The sequence below is a fragment of the Cajanus cajan genome, chromosome 2 (assembly GCF_000230855.2).
Source record: "Cajanus cajan strain Asha chromosome 2, NIPB_CcT2T_4, whole genome shotgun sequence".
Lineage (NCBI taxonomy): Eukaryota > Viridiplantae > Streptophyta > Magnoliopsida > Fabales > Fabaceae > Cajanus > Cajanus cajan.
This window is the reverse complement of record NC_138518.1, coordinates 67,440,181-67,453,386: the sequence shown is the minus strand read 5'-3', so window position 1 is coordinate 67,453,386 and position 13,206 is coordinate 67,440,181. Positions and strand designations below refer to the sequence as shown.

Sequence of the window (13,206 nt, the reverse complement as noted above, 5' to 3'; positions counted from 1 at the left end):
CATACAAAGCATGTTTCTGCTATATCTCTATCTTTTGGTTTACCCTTTGATCAGACATTTGTAAGTTACCGATTCAACACCGATAACTTTTTAAGAATATACAGTTTGTGATTGTTTGCTTGTGATCCATATCTTCTATGAACTTGATGTTAGTGTTAAATAACTTATGTAATCTTTAAGGGGAACTTTTTTTGTCGAATTCATATGTTGTCACGTATACAGATAAGCCTAAGTTGGTTACAATAACTTCGAAGGCTGCTGCTCAAGAAAAGGAGAGAAAAAACTAGTAAAGCCTTGATTCGAAAGATTATTGGGCCAATAAGCTTTACGAATAAACGGGGCTAAATAACAAGAATTAGATGTTCATTTAAATTGTATGTTTATGGCCATCTAACCCCATAGTAAGCTGAGTTTGAACAGGATACAAGTTTGTTTACTCCCCCAATAAATTTTATATTAGTAACAAAAGTTTAATAATGATCCACTAACATATATAGCAATATTTTAGTCATTCAATCAAAATTTACCATAAATTACGAGTATGTTAACTTTTACGATAAACATCTTGAAAATAATAACCATACAATAAACTTTTTTACTGACAGTATATAACCATTAAACTCTTAATAATTTTATTACTCAGTATAAAATCATGACCAAGATAAAATTTGAGCTTTGCCCAGCCTCAAACGTGAGAAAGAGCTAGCTAAACCTGAGGATGAAATTAGCTTCTCGGTGAAAATGTACGCAAGTATCCTAAGGATCCACCACCACCACACTACGCATAAAAAAAGTTTAAATACCATGCACTTTGCAGATGCCATTTATAAACTTTTCACTTCAAATTCAATATAAATATCTGACGAATTTTAAAACTCGGTTTTGTGCTTCAAGAAGCAAGAAATACATCGAACCAAGTGATTTTGCTTTTCATGATTAGCTACAAGTGAATAGGTTGATTATTTCCGAGGAAAAAAAATACTATTAAATATTCCCTAGCTTGATTGAACGCACTATATTTCCGTCAATTAGCCACTAGTTAATTGTTATATTGAGGGCACGCATCAAAATGTTCAGAGCTCGACAATAACCTAGAATAGTACTACTACCTAATTCTGAGTCCTAAACCATGCAGAACTAAGAAGAAACACTCTCTGTATAGCCTATGCGCCAACTGCAGAAGACATAAAATTGAAAAGTTGCCATCGGTGACTATAACAGTTGATGCAGAGACGAGAAAAAGGAAACTAAAAAACCAACGAACTTCCAAGAATAAACTTTACACACAATCATCTGGTGAAGAGAATTTGCAGCTGCTCATAAGATGCATCATATCCAATGCTTAACCTAAACCAGGAAAGAAAGAAAGGAAAAAAAAAAAAACAGAAGGGTTGGGGGAAGGGGAAAAGAGAAAAGAGGTGTAGGGTAGGGAGGGAAAAAAGGGCGCAAAACAAGGGGGTAAACTTTTAGTTGTGATCCTCCAAAACATAACAAAAATCCCATATGCCCTCAAAAGTAAGGAAAAACCCAGAATTTCTTTAGTACCACCTCTCAGTAAGAAACTCATTGTTCCAAACCACAATTTTAGTTGACACCATATCAAACAACACAATAAAAACTCAAGACAATCATTAAGACGACACTGCAAATAATTGTAAAGAATGAAATGCAAAAAATCAATGTGAACAGGACAACATAAATAACTAAGTAAAGCATGGACAAGACAGACAAAATTAAATTGAAGATCCTACACAAATAGAAGAACCATCCAATAGTTTCACGGAGAATTACCTGTTGAAATCATTTGTATATCAGCATTTACTTAAGTAAAAACTGTAACTCAGCCAATTGCTCAAACGCAAACGCAAACGCAACATGATGAAACTCATTGCAGCAACATCCAGGTTCAGTTGACCTTTACATAGAAGCTTTACCTAACCATGACAATTTCTTGGGGGGAAAAAGAAAGGGAAAAAAAAAAAGGAAAGAAAAATAAAAGGAAAAATGGAAAAAAAAAATGTAGGACAATATAAGACACCAGGATGATGGTAAAAAATATTGGAAAACAGTACTTAGAGCAAATGCACTTGTACATAATACAAAGCTACGCAGCCTCCCACATTGCTCTCAACACTTACTGGAAGATAAACAAATATGCTCTAAACCATAGAGCATCAGAATCTGACTGCATACCTTCATTTATACAAGAGAAAATCGACCCAGCATAACTGTATCTCAAAGCTCCAACAGATTTCAATGAGAATAACCTGCATTGGTTTTGGATATAACATGCCCACCATACCACAAAACATGAGTAAAGAAAACAGAGCCTATGGTTGGCCACATCAAGCTTGCAACTAAACACAAGATCATACTACAAAATTGGCCACATCAACTAGAGAATCTGGATGTAACAGAACAGATCTATGAGGAGAAAAACTATATAAAAAAAAATTACCAAACGTTCAGTTTAACATATTATTGCTATCCTTAGCCCAACTAGTTTTAGATGCATACAAACCGACACTAATGGTTAAAAGGGTTTCTCCCTCTGAACTATCATTAGTTTTGAAGAATTATAAACCAAAAATATTTAGAATTCAGAATCTCAGATACCATCAAATTTTAAAAATAAATATAAAAACCCAAACATAGCAAAAATTACCTTTAATAAAAAAGAATAGTATACTTAAAATAACATTCCAACATACATCAATCAAGCAGTAAAAGAAGCATGATATAAGCGCTGCACAGTTGATCATGACAAAAGCAGGACACTTCTTGAAACCTTAACCACACCAACAGCTGTTGGATTCTACACCTGATCTTTTCCAACCCAACCTGCAAAAGGAAATACACAATAGAAGATGTTCATAAGGCAACAGAGAATATTCTGGAGACCAATCAAATAGTGGAGGCATAGTCCTCTTAGAATTGCAGCCCTCCTAAGAAACAGTATATTCCTTCAAAAGAACTTGTTCAAGAAACCTAAATGAGAATCCTTAATTAGAATATGCTCTTATCCCATAATCATGACAGGTGCAGAAATCTTCAACCACAAGTGATAGAAGCTTTGGGTGACACCACTTCTCCGATCAGCATTTATAAGTAGGAAACTTCAATTATCCTTGCCTTCTAAGTTCTTCTGATTCAAGATCAAATAATAGAAATTAATACTCAGCTATATTGTTAGCATTATCAAAAAGCCAGGTAGAATCTTTGATATCATTTAGAACCATCACTCCTGTAAGCACAGAAAGTAATCAAGAATTAATAATCATACAATACAAGTCCATAATCACTTTTTAATATATTTAAGGTCATTAGTCATTACCAAGCCAAGTTTGCTTAATATTTTCCATTTCCCACTTCTTCCACGCATATCCATCCTGCATCAAAAAGGATTATTCTCAGATTTGTAACACCTAGCTTAACATAATTAACAACAATGTTTGACAATAGGACTTCCCATACCTGGGTTATCATCAACTCCAGTATTTTCATTTGACCCTTCTGACTTGAAGCTACCATTCACTGAAATCAGCATCCCATTATCATTCAGGATCGTTGAGTCCTTCACATTTATAATTGCTTCTTGCAAGGCATCTCCATGGAGTTTTGGTTCTTCTTCACTTGTACCATTTTCTCCATCACTCAAATGATGCTTAAGTTCCGCAGATCCAGAATCAGACTGTGATTTTCCTTTTGAATCATACTCCTTGAAATTTCCTTGGAAGGGCCCACTCCCATCAAATTGATCTGATTTTGATTTAGATGGGGTTTTCCTTTTATGCTCCGATTTTTCACCTCTACTTCCATATTTATCACTGGAGTGATGCTTGCCCTCAGGGGACTTTGACCTCCAAGATTGTCTCAGTTCAAAACTTCTCTCATCCAAATTCATATGGGGTGAAGTGCCTCCTTTGTCATGCTTACCTTCTAATGATATTGACCTTGAACGCCTTCTATCACGATGCTTTGATTTCTTATCTCTGTTTTCACCCAATTTATCTTTCGAATGGTGCTTCCCTTCAGCAGATTTTGACCTGCTTCTTTTTGCATCACGATGTTTTGACTTTTCATTTTTGTTTTCATCCTCTCTGACATCAATTTGATCCCTATTTTCTGTAGATCTTGATCTGGAGTGCCTTTTATCACTATGCCTCAATCTTCTATTTCTGTTTTCATCCAATCTCTCCAGTGAATCACGCTTATCTTCCACAGATTTTGACCTTGACCACCTTTTGTGCCTGGATCTACTTTCATCCACTTTTCTTGGGGATGATCGGTTCCTTCTGTGTGGTTTCTCATCCACAGATACTGACCTGGAACGCCTTCTCTCTCTGTGTTTAGACTTCCCATGCAAGGTTTCTTCATTTTTGCTAGAGTGAAGTCTATCGTCCGAAGATCTTGACCTGGAGCGTCTCCTGTTTCTTAGTTTTTTTTCATCAATCTTTGGAGAATACCTACTTCCCCTGTGATGACTTGGAGAGCCAGAATCAGCACGTGACTGTTTCCTTCCTCTCTGAGGTGAAGTTTCTCTATGACGTTTTGGAGAGACAGATGATTTCTTCGCATTAGGACTTGCACTCCTACTTCTGTTCCTTCTTGAAACAGATGAACGGTGATCACGTGACCTTTCTGAATCCCGTCTTCTGTATCTATCACTATGTTCCCTAATATCTCTAAAGGACCGCCTTTCCCTTTCATAGCTCAGGTAATGATGTGACCTCAGTGGTGACCTAGAGCGATGATCCTTTGAATGTCGAGCAGGTGAATAAGAGCGAGACCTCCTCCTTCTCCGATAATTGATAGGAGATCTTGACTTCGATCGAGATCTTCCACGAGGGGGAGGAGGAGAGGGCGATCTGCCAAAGAAAATAAAATTTTAGATTAGAGAACTTTGTAATTTTATCTTAGATTGTTAAGATGGCTGCAATCTGGTAGCTGCAGAAGCCAGTTGGCTGGTTTCAGTTAGGACAATTGGTTAAGTGTCATATCAGTTGCAAGTTGCAATTAATTGTAACTGTAATGTAACAACATAAATTCTGTTTCTTCCATTATTCTGAACTTGATACGAAATATAAAAACATTTATCTATCAGTTTTCTCTATTTTCGCACCATGAATTCAACTAACATTGTGTAAGTTCATGAATCCTAAATTTTTTTAAATAAAATAAGACAAGAAACACATAGTATCCTCAACAATTAACAAATTTTATAAAGTAATCAAACCTTGATTTCTGCTTTGTCTCTTTCTCTTCACTTACAAGTCCATCAGGATTCAATTTCTTACTTATTTCTGCAGCTCGGGCTGCTGCTAACTCTGTGGCTGATTTCATGGTTGCAGCTCGGTTAGCAGCTTGCTGTGCAGTCATAGTTTGTTGCATTAGCAGTGCTTGCTGGAATTGCATCTGTTGCATTGCAACAGCTTGCTGCATCATTAAAGGAAGCGATGATGAAGCAAGTGAAGAATTCACAGCAGATGGTTTCTGCGGAAGTGATTTTGCCATTTCAACATTCAAAGGGCGCCCCCCAACATCTATGTTGTTTAATGCCAGAGCAGCAGTTGCCTCTTCAGGCTTTGAGTATTCTATATAAGCAAAATGCTTTGAATCAGTGATTGTACATTCAACAACAGTGCCACAGAAGCCAAAGAGTTGTTTTAGCTGTTCCACAGTGAGAAGAGGGCTAAGATTGCTAACTTGAAGGGTTTTCTTCAATGCATCATCCTTACTAGCCTTTTCAGGTGAACCTGAATATAGTAGCAAATACATTTATTAGAAAAAAGTAGGAAACAGTAAAACACAACCAAACATAGTGCAAAATGAAGGAGAGAAAGATTTCATCATATTAGAACTGTGAAATGAAGAATATACCACCAATACAAAACAAAACTAATCCACAGCATACCAGAAGAATCTTTCGCAGACTGAGCTTGAACCTGAGCTGCATGGGCTTGAAGAGCTTGGGCAGCAACTATTGCCTGAGCTGCAGCCATTGCAGCAGCAGAAGGTGCCATAGGAGCTTGGCTAAGTGTTCCCATGGAGGTTGTCGCAGCCAAGGCAGTCATTAACAAATTATGAGGTGGGTGATTCAACTTACAATCAACTTTGGCACATCGCCCATTAAGGTAATCACGACAAACTTCCCCAAGTGAGGCCCCAATTCCAGGCAAAATAGCACCCCCAGAAGCTCCAGCAACAACCCCTGGAATCATCCCCAACAATCCAGGGAATGCCCCTGAAACTGACCCAGAGTAATTCGGCATGTTGGGCATAGTTTGATTAACAAGATTTGGAAATGTAGATGCAGGAGCTAAACCCAGCAGCCCCCCACTGCTATTACCTGCCACAACAAAACAAAGAATTGAAAATTGCCCACCATGAAAATCATTACAAACCAAAAGACATACACACAGCAACAAGGTTATCTTCAATTTTTGTCAACGTAAAAGAAATGCAATATTGCACACAGCATAACACAATTTCAACAATGAAGAACAGAAGCTTAGCAACAAATCGAGGGAATTTCCCACTCAACCTCAATATTCCCCTTTTTTATTTCCCTTTTTGTCACAAACCATAACGCCACCTAGACATAGTCAATGCCAAGCCGAGGTAAAAGAAGAGGGTTGGGTTAGGCCTTCAACAACCAACAAACTAGTCAACAAACTGAACATGGATCACTTACAACCATAGTTACCCGGTTTGCAATTCTTAGGCACATAGTATGAGTATGGGACCTTATAAAGTATTGGTATACGCTTAAAAAGAAAAATGCTTTTAATAATATAAGTTACTTTATTTTCATAAGTAGCTTTTTTATTCTTAAATTTAAAATTTTAATTGATTTTTTCCTTTATCTATTGGAAACAAACACTGTATTAAGAGTGTTTACAACAGCTCACACACTTTGCTCAACCAACCAAGCTAGACCCCTTAGATTTCAATTGCTCATTTAAGTTTTAATGAGAAAAATGGTGAACACAAAAAAAAAAAAAAGTATATATTTCTTCAATTTATATTGACCTATCAATAATGGAGAGAAGTGTTTAACACGTTTCATAAATGAATAATTTGCTAACTTCCAAGGCAAGATAAATGAATAATTAACTCATAATTTTAATAAAAGCTTAAAGCTGTGCCTTGAGATTGGGGACTCTACTGTATTTTTTTATCTCCCACTCTCTCTCTCACTACTGTTGAAAGGTTTTGGGGTTCTGAGTTTTTTTCGGTTCCCTCTCTTTCTCGCGTTTGTGAATGCTGATAGGTTCACCAATTTCTGAGTTTCGAACAACAAGTGCAAAACCATCTCCTGAGAAACACAGGTTCAAAACTCACTGTCCAATTTCAGCAACCCGGTGCACAAACATACTGCAAACTGATACTAGCGAATTGGCTTGCAGTTCCCTGATGAAATGTGTGAACTCTGTTTCTATGCACACAACACGTGTTTAACCGATCCAAATGGATCAACATCGTGTGATCCATGTGGCCTACCCCATCTAGTGTGATAAGGCCTTTTGTTGTTTGTATTGTCACTACCCACAATTATATATCAAACTCTTAAGAAAGCGAGTTTGAGCATAACTCAAAACCGGTTTCTAAATTGAGGATTACCCTTACAAACCAACGTATACATATAACTAACCAACAAATCGAGAACGCTCAAAAGAACAACATCTAAGCAACACATATATCATACTCAAAAAAGTAAAAACTAAAGCATAGGGTTTTCTGATGAAGTAATACCTGCTGCACTGAAAAACACAGGAAAGGGGCTCCCCATGATAGGCCTCCCATTACACTCAACGCTAACCATATAATTCCCTCTCTTAGGCACCACGTAAGTCACAGTGTACGTCCCATCCCCCATATCCTTAACCATCCCTTCCTGGTCAGACCCTCCATTGCCCAACCCCGGCGTCACCTTCACCTTGATTTGAGCGCCCCCGCCGGAAACCTTCCTCTCGTCGGCGTCCTTGGCCACCACCACGAAGGACGACGGGGCGCAGGCCGTCCCGCCGGCAATCCCAGTGCCCGCGGCGGTGCACTTGGACGGATCGACGGGCCCAATGGGCTTGTGGGCCAGGTCCTCGTACTCCTCGGACTCGCTGTCCGATTGGGCTGTCCCCTTCTCGCGGCTGTTGTCCAAACCCTTGAAGGTGGCCTCGAACGCCGCCTTGGCCGCCGCGGCCTTCTCCGCCTCGCTCTTGAGCTTGGCCTCCTCCGCTTGCTTCATCCAAATGGGCTTCGCGACGCCGGAACCCCGATCACCCATGAACCCTACCTTCAGAGATTGTGTCACCAATCGCTAATAAATAGCTAATTTGGGCGAAGGGGGATTTTGGATAAAACTGTTAATTGGCAAATAGAGGCGAGTGAGGAAAGGAAACCCTATTCAAGAAGAATAATAATTTGTTGGATTTGGGAGAGTGGAGAGAGAGAAAGAAAAGGAGTGGAAAGGATGGAGAGAAGATGGAGGGTAGATTGGGAATTGGAAAAATTAGAAAAAAGGGGGAACGTGTTCGTTGTGACGGCTAAGATTGGTTTCGGTTTCTCTCAAGTCGTCATGGTGGCAGAATGAGACGGGATATATATACTAGTAAAAGAAAAAAATAATTCGTCTCTTTCTTATTAAAAAAAATATAGTTATTTAAAAGTGTACTTCTTACCTTTGAAAAAATTAAAATAAGAAAAATAAAAGAATGAGAGAATTATTTAAAAAATATGAGTGATTTGTAATTTACTAGTTTATACCTATTATAAAGAAAATTGATATATAATTTCTTTTAATTTTTACTATTTAATAGGTCATTATATCTCTTGAATATAAAAAAAAAAAGAATCTTATAAATTTTTTAAATAATTATACGTAATTTTCTAATATTCTATTTATGTATAACTATTAGAGATATGAAGTGTTTCAACTCCTCTAAACTTATGAGATATAGTATACTTATTCTATTATTAAACAAATCTTATAATTTTTTATATTTTTATTTCTCCAATGTCATGCACGACTATTATAAGAAGGTTATATATAATTATTCATAAAATATTTTTTTTATATTTGAGAGGTATAATAATCCACTAAAAAGTTGAGACTAAAAGCGATTACATGCCTTGGTATCCTCTTTATAATATTTATAGATGAAAGAATAATTTAAAGATAAAATTAAAAGTAAAATATATACAAAAAATATTTATTATAATTATAGATATTAACCGGGTTCAAACACTTTGTTTCTCTATATTTTGTTTGATAAAAGTGTTTGAAAATTACCAATGTTTATTAAATTAATTAGTTTTACACTTACTTTTCAAATCTTAAGATTTCAAAATTTTTAATATTAGTTTTTATTTAAAATTTTAAAGATGAAATCATTTAGAAAATATGTATATCGAATCAAGAAATTTAAATTAATTTAATTTTAATTTTCTTCATTTTGTAATTATTTTGTTTGGATTAATTGATTTAAATTTCTAAAATCACTAGGGTTAGCCTAGTGGTTAGGTGAGGAGGAGTTGGGGTAGTTAGAAGTATGAGGACCTAGGTTCAATCCTCATTATGACCATCTTTTTAATCTTTCCTATCTTTACAAAAAAAAAAATTCTTAAATTTTAAATTTTTAGTTTGGATATAGTGATTTGATTTTTGTCATGGTAAAATTTATTATATATATATATATATAATATTTTAGGATTAATTTTATAAAAATAAATATTAATCATTTTAAATAATTTTAAAAAATAATATTAATAATTTAAAAAATTAAATGTTCAATAATTAAAAAATCATTGATATTTTTATATCAATTTTGAAAGAGAGACGAGGAGGTAGAAGAAAAAACAAAATAGAACAATAGGGAAATTAAGAGAAAAGAGATATAGGAGAGAGAGAAGAGAGATAGGGGAAAGGAAAGAAATAGGGAGTTGCAAAAATGAAAGAAAGGGGGAGAGAGAAAATCTAATTAAGAAATGAAAAAAGAAAGAGAGAGAAAAAAAAAACATAAAATATAAGAGGAATAAAGAAAATAGAGTAAAAGAAATGGAAGTGAGAGATAGAAATAAATAAGATATATGAGTGAGATAAGAAAAAAATGAAAAAAAAAAATTTTTTGAGGAAATTTGAATTATACTATTTTAATAAATTTCACAGATGTTTGAATTTCAAATTATCTATAAAATTTTCATTCAAATAAAGCATTTCACTCAATTGAATTTGAAATTCTTAAAAAAAAAGTAAATTACTCCATTTGAAATTTTCATCCAAACACACTCTTGTTCTCATCTTTGGAGTTTAGATTGTTAAATACTTATTCTTATAATAGGACCCAATTTTTCAAATTAATTTGATTTCCTTTGCAATACTTAATTTGTTATGTCTTTAATATTAATTTTTTCTCTACAAAAAATATTATTATTATATTCATTTAATTTATGTCTCTAAAAATATAAATAGTAGTTCATTTATTTTTCTTGGAATGCAAAAACTTTTAAAGCATATATCAAGTGTCTCAATAATTTAGGGGTACTTTTAGGAAAAAAAATTAAGTTAAGACATATTTATTGATTTTAATATAAATAAATAAATTAACTTTTCTTAGTCTTGATGAATTAGTTTTTCATATCTTGTAATAAAAGTCGAAGGTAGTAAAAAAATGCTATTTATTTTCTTGAGATTGATTTTTTTATATTTATTTAGAGATTTATTGATAGTTTTTAATATGTTTTAAGTTGGGGGTATTTTAGCTTTTTTTTCTTTATAGAAATTTATGTGATTTTTTTTCTAATCTTATTTTTAATTCACTACAAAATGTGAGCATGTTAAGTGAGTGTGAATTTTTGTTGGTCATATGATCCAATGTTATGTGTTATCACCTTGTCATGACTTAACTGGTTTTTTTTTATAGGTCTTTGAGTATTGATTTAGGTCATTATTGTCATCTTCTTTCTTACCTTGATGTAAACTTACATGTAAATAATAATAATGAAGTAAAGTTCTATAGTGCATAATTCTCATTTTTCTTCTCAATGTTAGTTTGTTGTAGTTGGTCTCTAGTCATGATTACTTATTAATTTTTACAACATATTCAATGTTCTACAAATGTCTTATGTCTTAAGAAGGTTATTTGCAACTATTTTGATTTTTTGTGAACCAACTGATTTTAGGGGCCTTTGTTATGAGTTTTACACTTATATGGTAAAAGATTATCATTCAACAAGCACCTCCACGGGCACAAACATAACCAATATGCTATTGAGGGATTTAAATAACCTTTTTTTTGGGCATGGTAAACAAATAACAAATTTTGATTTGCTAGCATTAACATTTGAAGCAATTGAAAATACTTTTGTGTCAAAGGTTATATAATAGGAGCTAACAATACAAATATCCAAGGAAAATGTGGAATATGTTCACAAGCTAAATAATGACCAAAATTATTGGTTTCAATACCATTGTGAATGTTATTGGTTGTAAACAAAGTCAAGTTTTTTTTTTTTTTTTTTTGTGTGGATGGAGCAAGAGGAATAGGTAAAACATTCATTTTATTGTACTCTAATTGCAAATTTAAGAAGTAAAGGTAAATTTGGCTTAGTTAATGTCTCATCTGGTATTGCTACAACATTATTACCTGGTGATAAAGTTACACATTATAAATTTAAGATACCTATCAATGTAGAAGCAGAGTCATTTTGCTTAATAAGTAAGCAATTTGATATTGCGAAACTAATTAGAGAATCAACTACAATCATTTGGGATGAAGCTCTCATGACAAATAAACATGCTTTAGAAGCATTAGACAGCTCACTAAATGATATTCTAAATAGTGATGCTCCATTTGGGGGGGGGGGGAGTGATGATATTAGGAAGAGATTTTCACCTAGTACTTTCTATTGTGGGTTTTAAGGACAAATGATTTTTGCATGTATTATTAACTTTCATTTATGGGATATCACAAAGGTATTACGTCTGTGACAAAATATGCGATCATTGCTAGATCATAATTTTGCTGAATTTATCATGTTCATTTGAGATTGTATTGAACTTATCAAATGTGATAATATGATGAAAATTCTCCACCAAAATGTAATAACATGGGAAAGGGAAAGTTCAATACAGAAACCTTTATAGGAAACGTTTTCCCAGTTAGAATGTCACATATGAGATGCATCTTATATGATAGATTTATTTTTTAAGTTTTAGTTTTATTTAAAACTAGTTATTTTGTGCATTAAAAGGTGTATACACACACACACACACACACACACACACACATATATATATATATATATATATATATATATATGTACACACACATATATATGATAATGAATCTATTTATTCCCTAAGAAAATCTATTTAATCTCATTTTACTTAATAACTCATGTTCTACTTCGAATTTTAACAATCTAATCGTTAAATTAAAAGTTCTTAATATATAGATTAAGTTTGCAAATTTAAAAAAAAATTAAAAATTATTTGATACTTCACTATATAAATTAAAATCAACATATAATTTTTTTTATGATTATCCATTAATTTGAACTAATGAAATAAAATATTAAATAATTTTTTTAACTGCATATTTAATTTATATATTAAGAACTTTTAACTTTACAGTTAAATTGTTAAATTTGATATAGACTATAAATTATTGAGTGAATTTTATATCAATGGATCTATCTTATATTATAACATATATAAAGACGATAGTTTGATTGATATACATATTTTTTAGACAATTTTACCTTCAAATTTTTAAATAATAAAAAAACAATATTAAAAATTAATTACTTTTACAAAATCAAAACTTGAATTCAAAACCTTAAGATTTGAAAATTAGGTGTAATGCCGATTGATTCAATAAACATCAATAATTATTTAATATTTTTATTAAATAAAATATAGAGATAAAAAGTGTTTTAACTTCATTAGTGACTATTATAAAAGAAATACGAATAACTATTCTCTAATGACTAGTTGTAAATAGTTATTTAGAAAGGATATAATATTTTTTTAATCAACAGGGTATAATGGTCTATTACAAAGTGTATCGTGAATAACTATTTTTTGTTTTCACTTTTAGTAGAGAGATAATGTGTCTTCTTTTCTACTTGTATATAATAACAATATTTTGCAAAACATTTTCTCATTTTATTTTTTAGCTGTTTCTATAAATAATTACAAAAATATTA

The 13,206-nt window shown here is 33.0% G+C and overlaps 1 protein-coding gene across 3 annotated transcripts; it reads right to left on the bottom strand.

Moving 5' to 3' along the window:
- Positions 1–979: 979 nt before the first annotated feature.
- Positions 980–8,580, bottom strand: LOC109799347 (RNA recognition motif (RRM)-containing protein). Of its 3 annotated transcripts, none has more exons than XR_014431726.1 (8): positions 7,756–8,580; positions 5,915–6,349; positions 5,237–5,756; positions 3,475–4,868; positions 3,335–3,389; positions 2,666–3,244; positions 2,194–2,267; positions 980–1,950 (listed from the first exon to the last, which is right to left on the bottom strand). XR_014431726.1 is itself a non-coding variant. In XM_020359877.3 (6 exons), the coding sequence occupies exons 1-5, from the start codon at positions 8,282–8,284 to the stop codon at positions 3,349–3,351; spliced, it is 2,919 nt and encodes a 972-aa protein (XP_020215466.1). In that variant the 5' UTR covers positions 8,285–8,580; the 3' UTR covers positions 2,653–3,244; positions 3,335–3,348. The 3 variants fall into 3 exon arrangements, 1 of the variants encoding a protein (XP_020215466.1); XR_014431727.1 differs by having other exon boundaries at positions 2,712–3,244; XM_020359877.3 differs by lacking the exons at positions 980–1,950; positions 2,194–2,267 and having other exon boundaries at positions 2,653–3,244.
- Positions 8,581–13,206: the final 4,626 nt, after the last annotated feature.

Excerpts from the sequence above, each read along its gene's own strand:
- LOC109799347 (XM_020359877.3), bottom strand. The coding sequence starts at position 8,284 with ATGGGTGATCGGGGTTCCGGCGTCGCGAAGCCCATTTGGATGAAGCAA. Across the intron at positions 5,757-5,914 it reads GTCTGCGAAAGATTCTTCTG|GTTCACCTGAAAAGGCTAGT; the intron begins GTATGCTGTGGA and ends TACTATATTCAG. Across the intron at positions 4,869-5,236 it reads GAGACAAAGCAGAAATCAAG|ATCGCCCTCTCCTCCTCCCC; the intron begins GTTTGATTACTT and ends TTTCTTTGGCAG.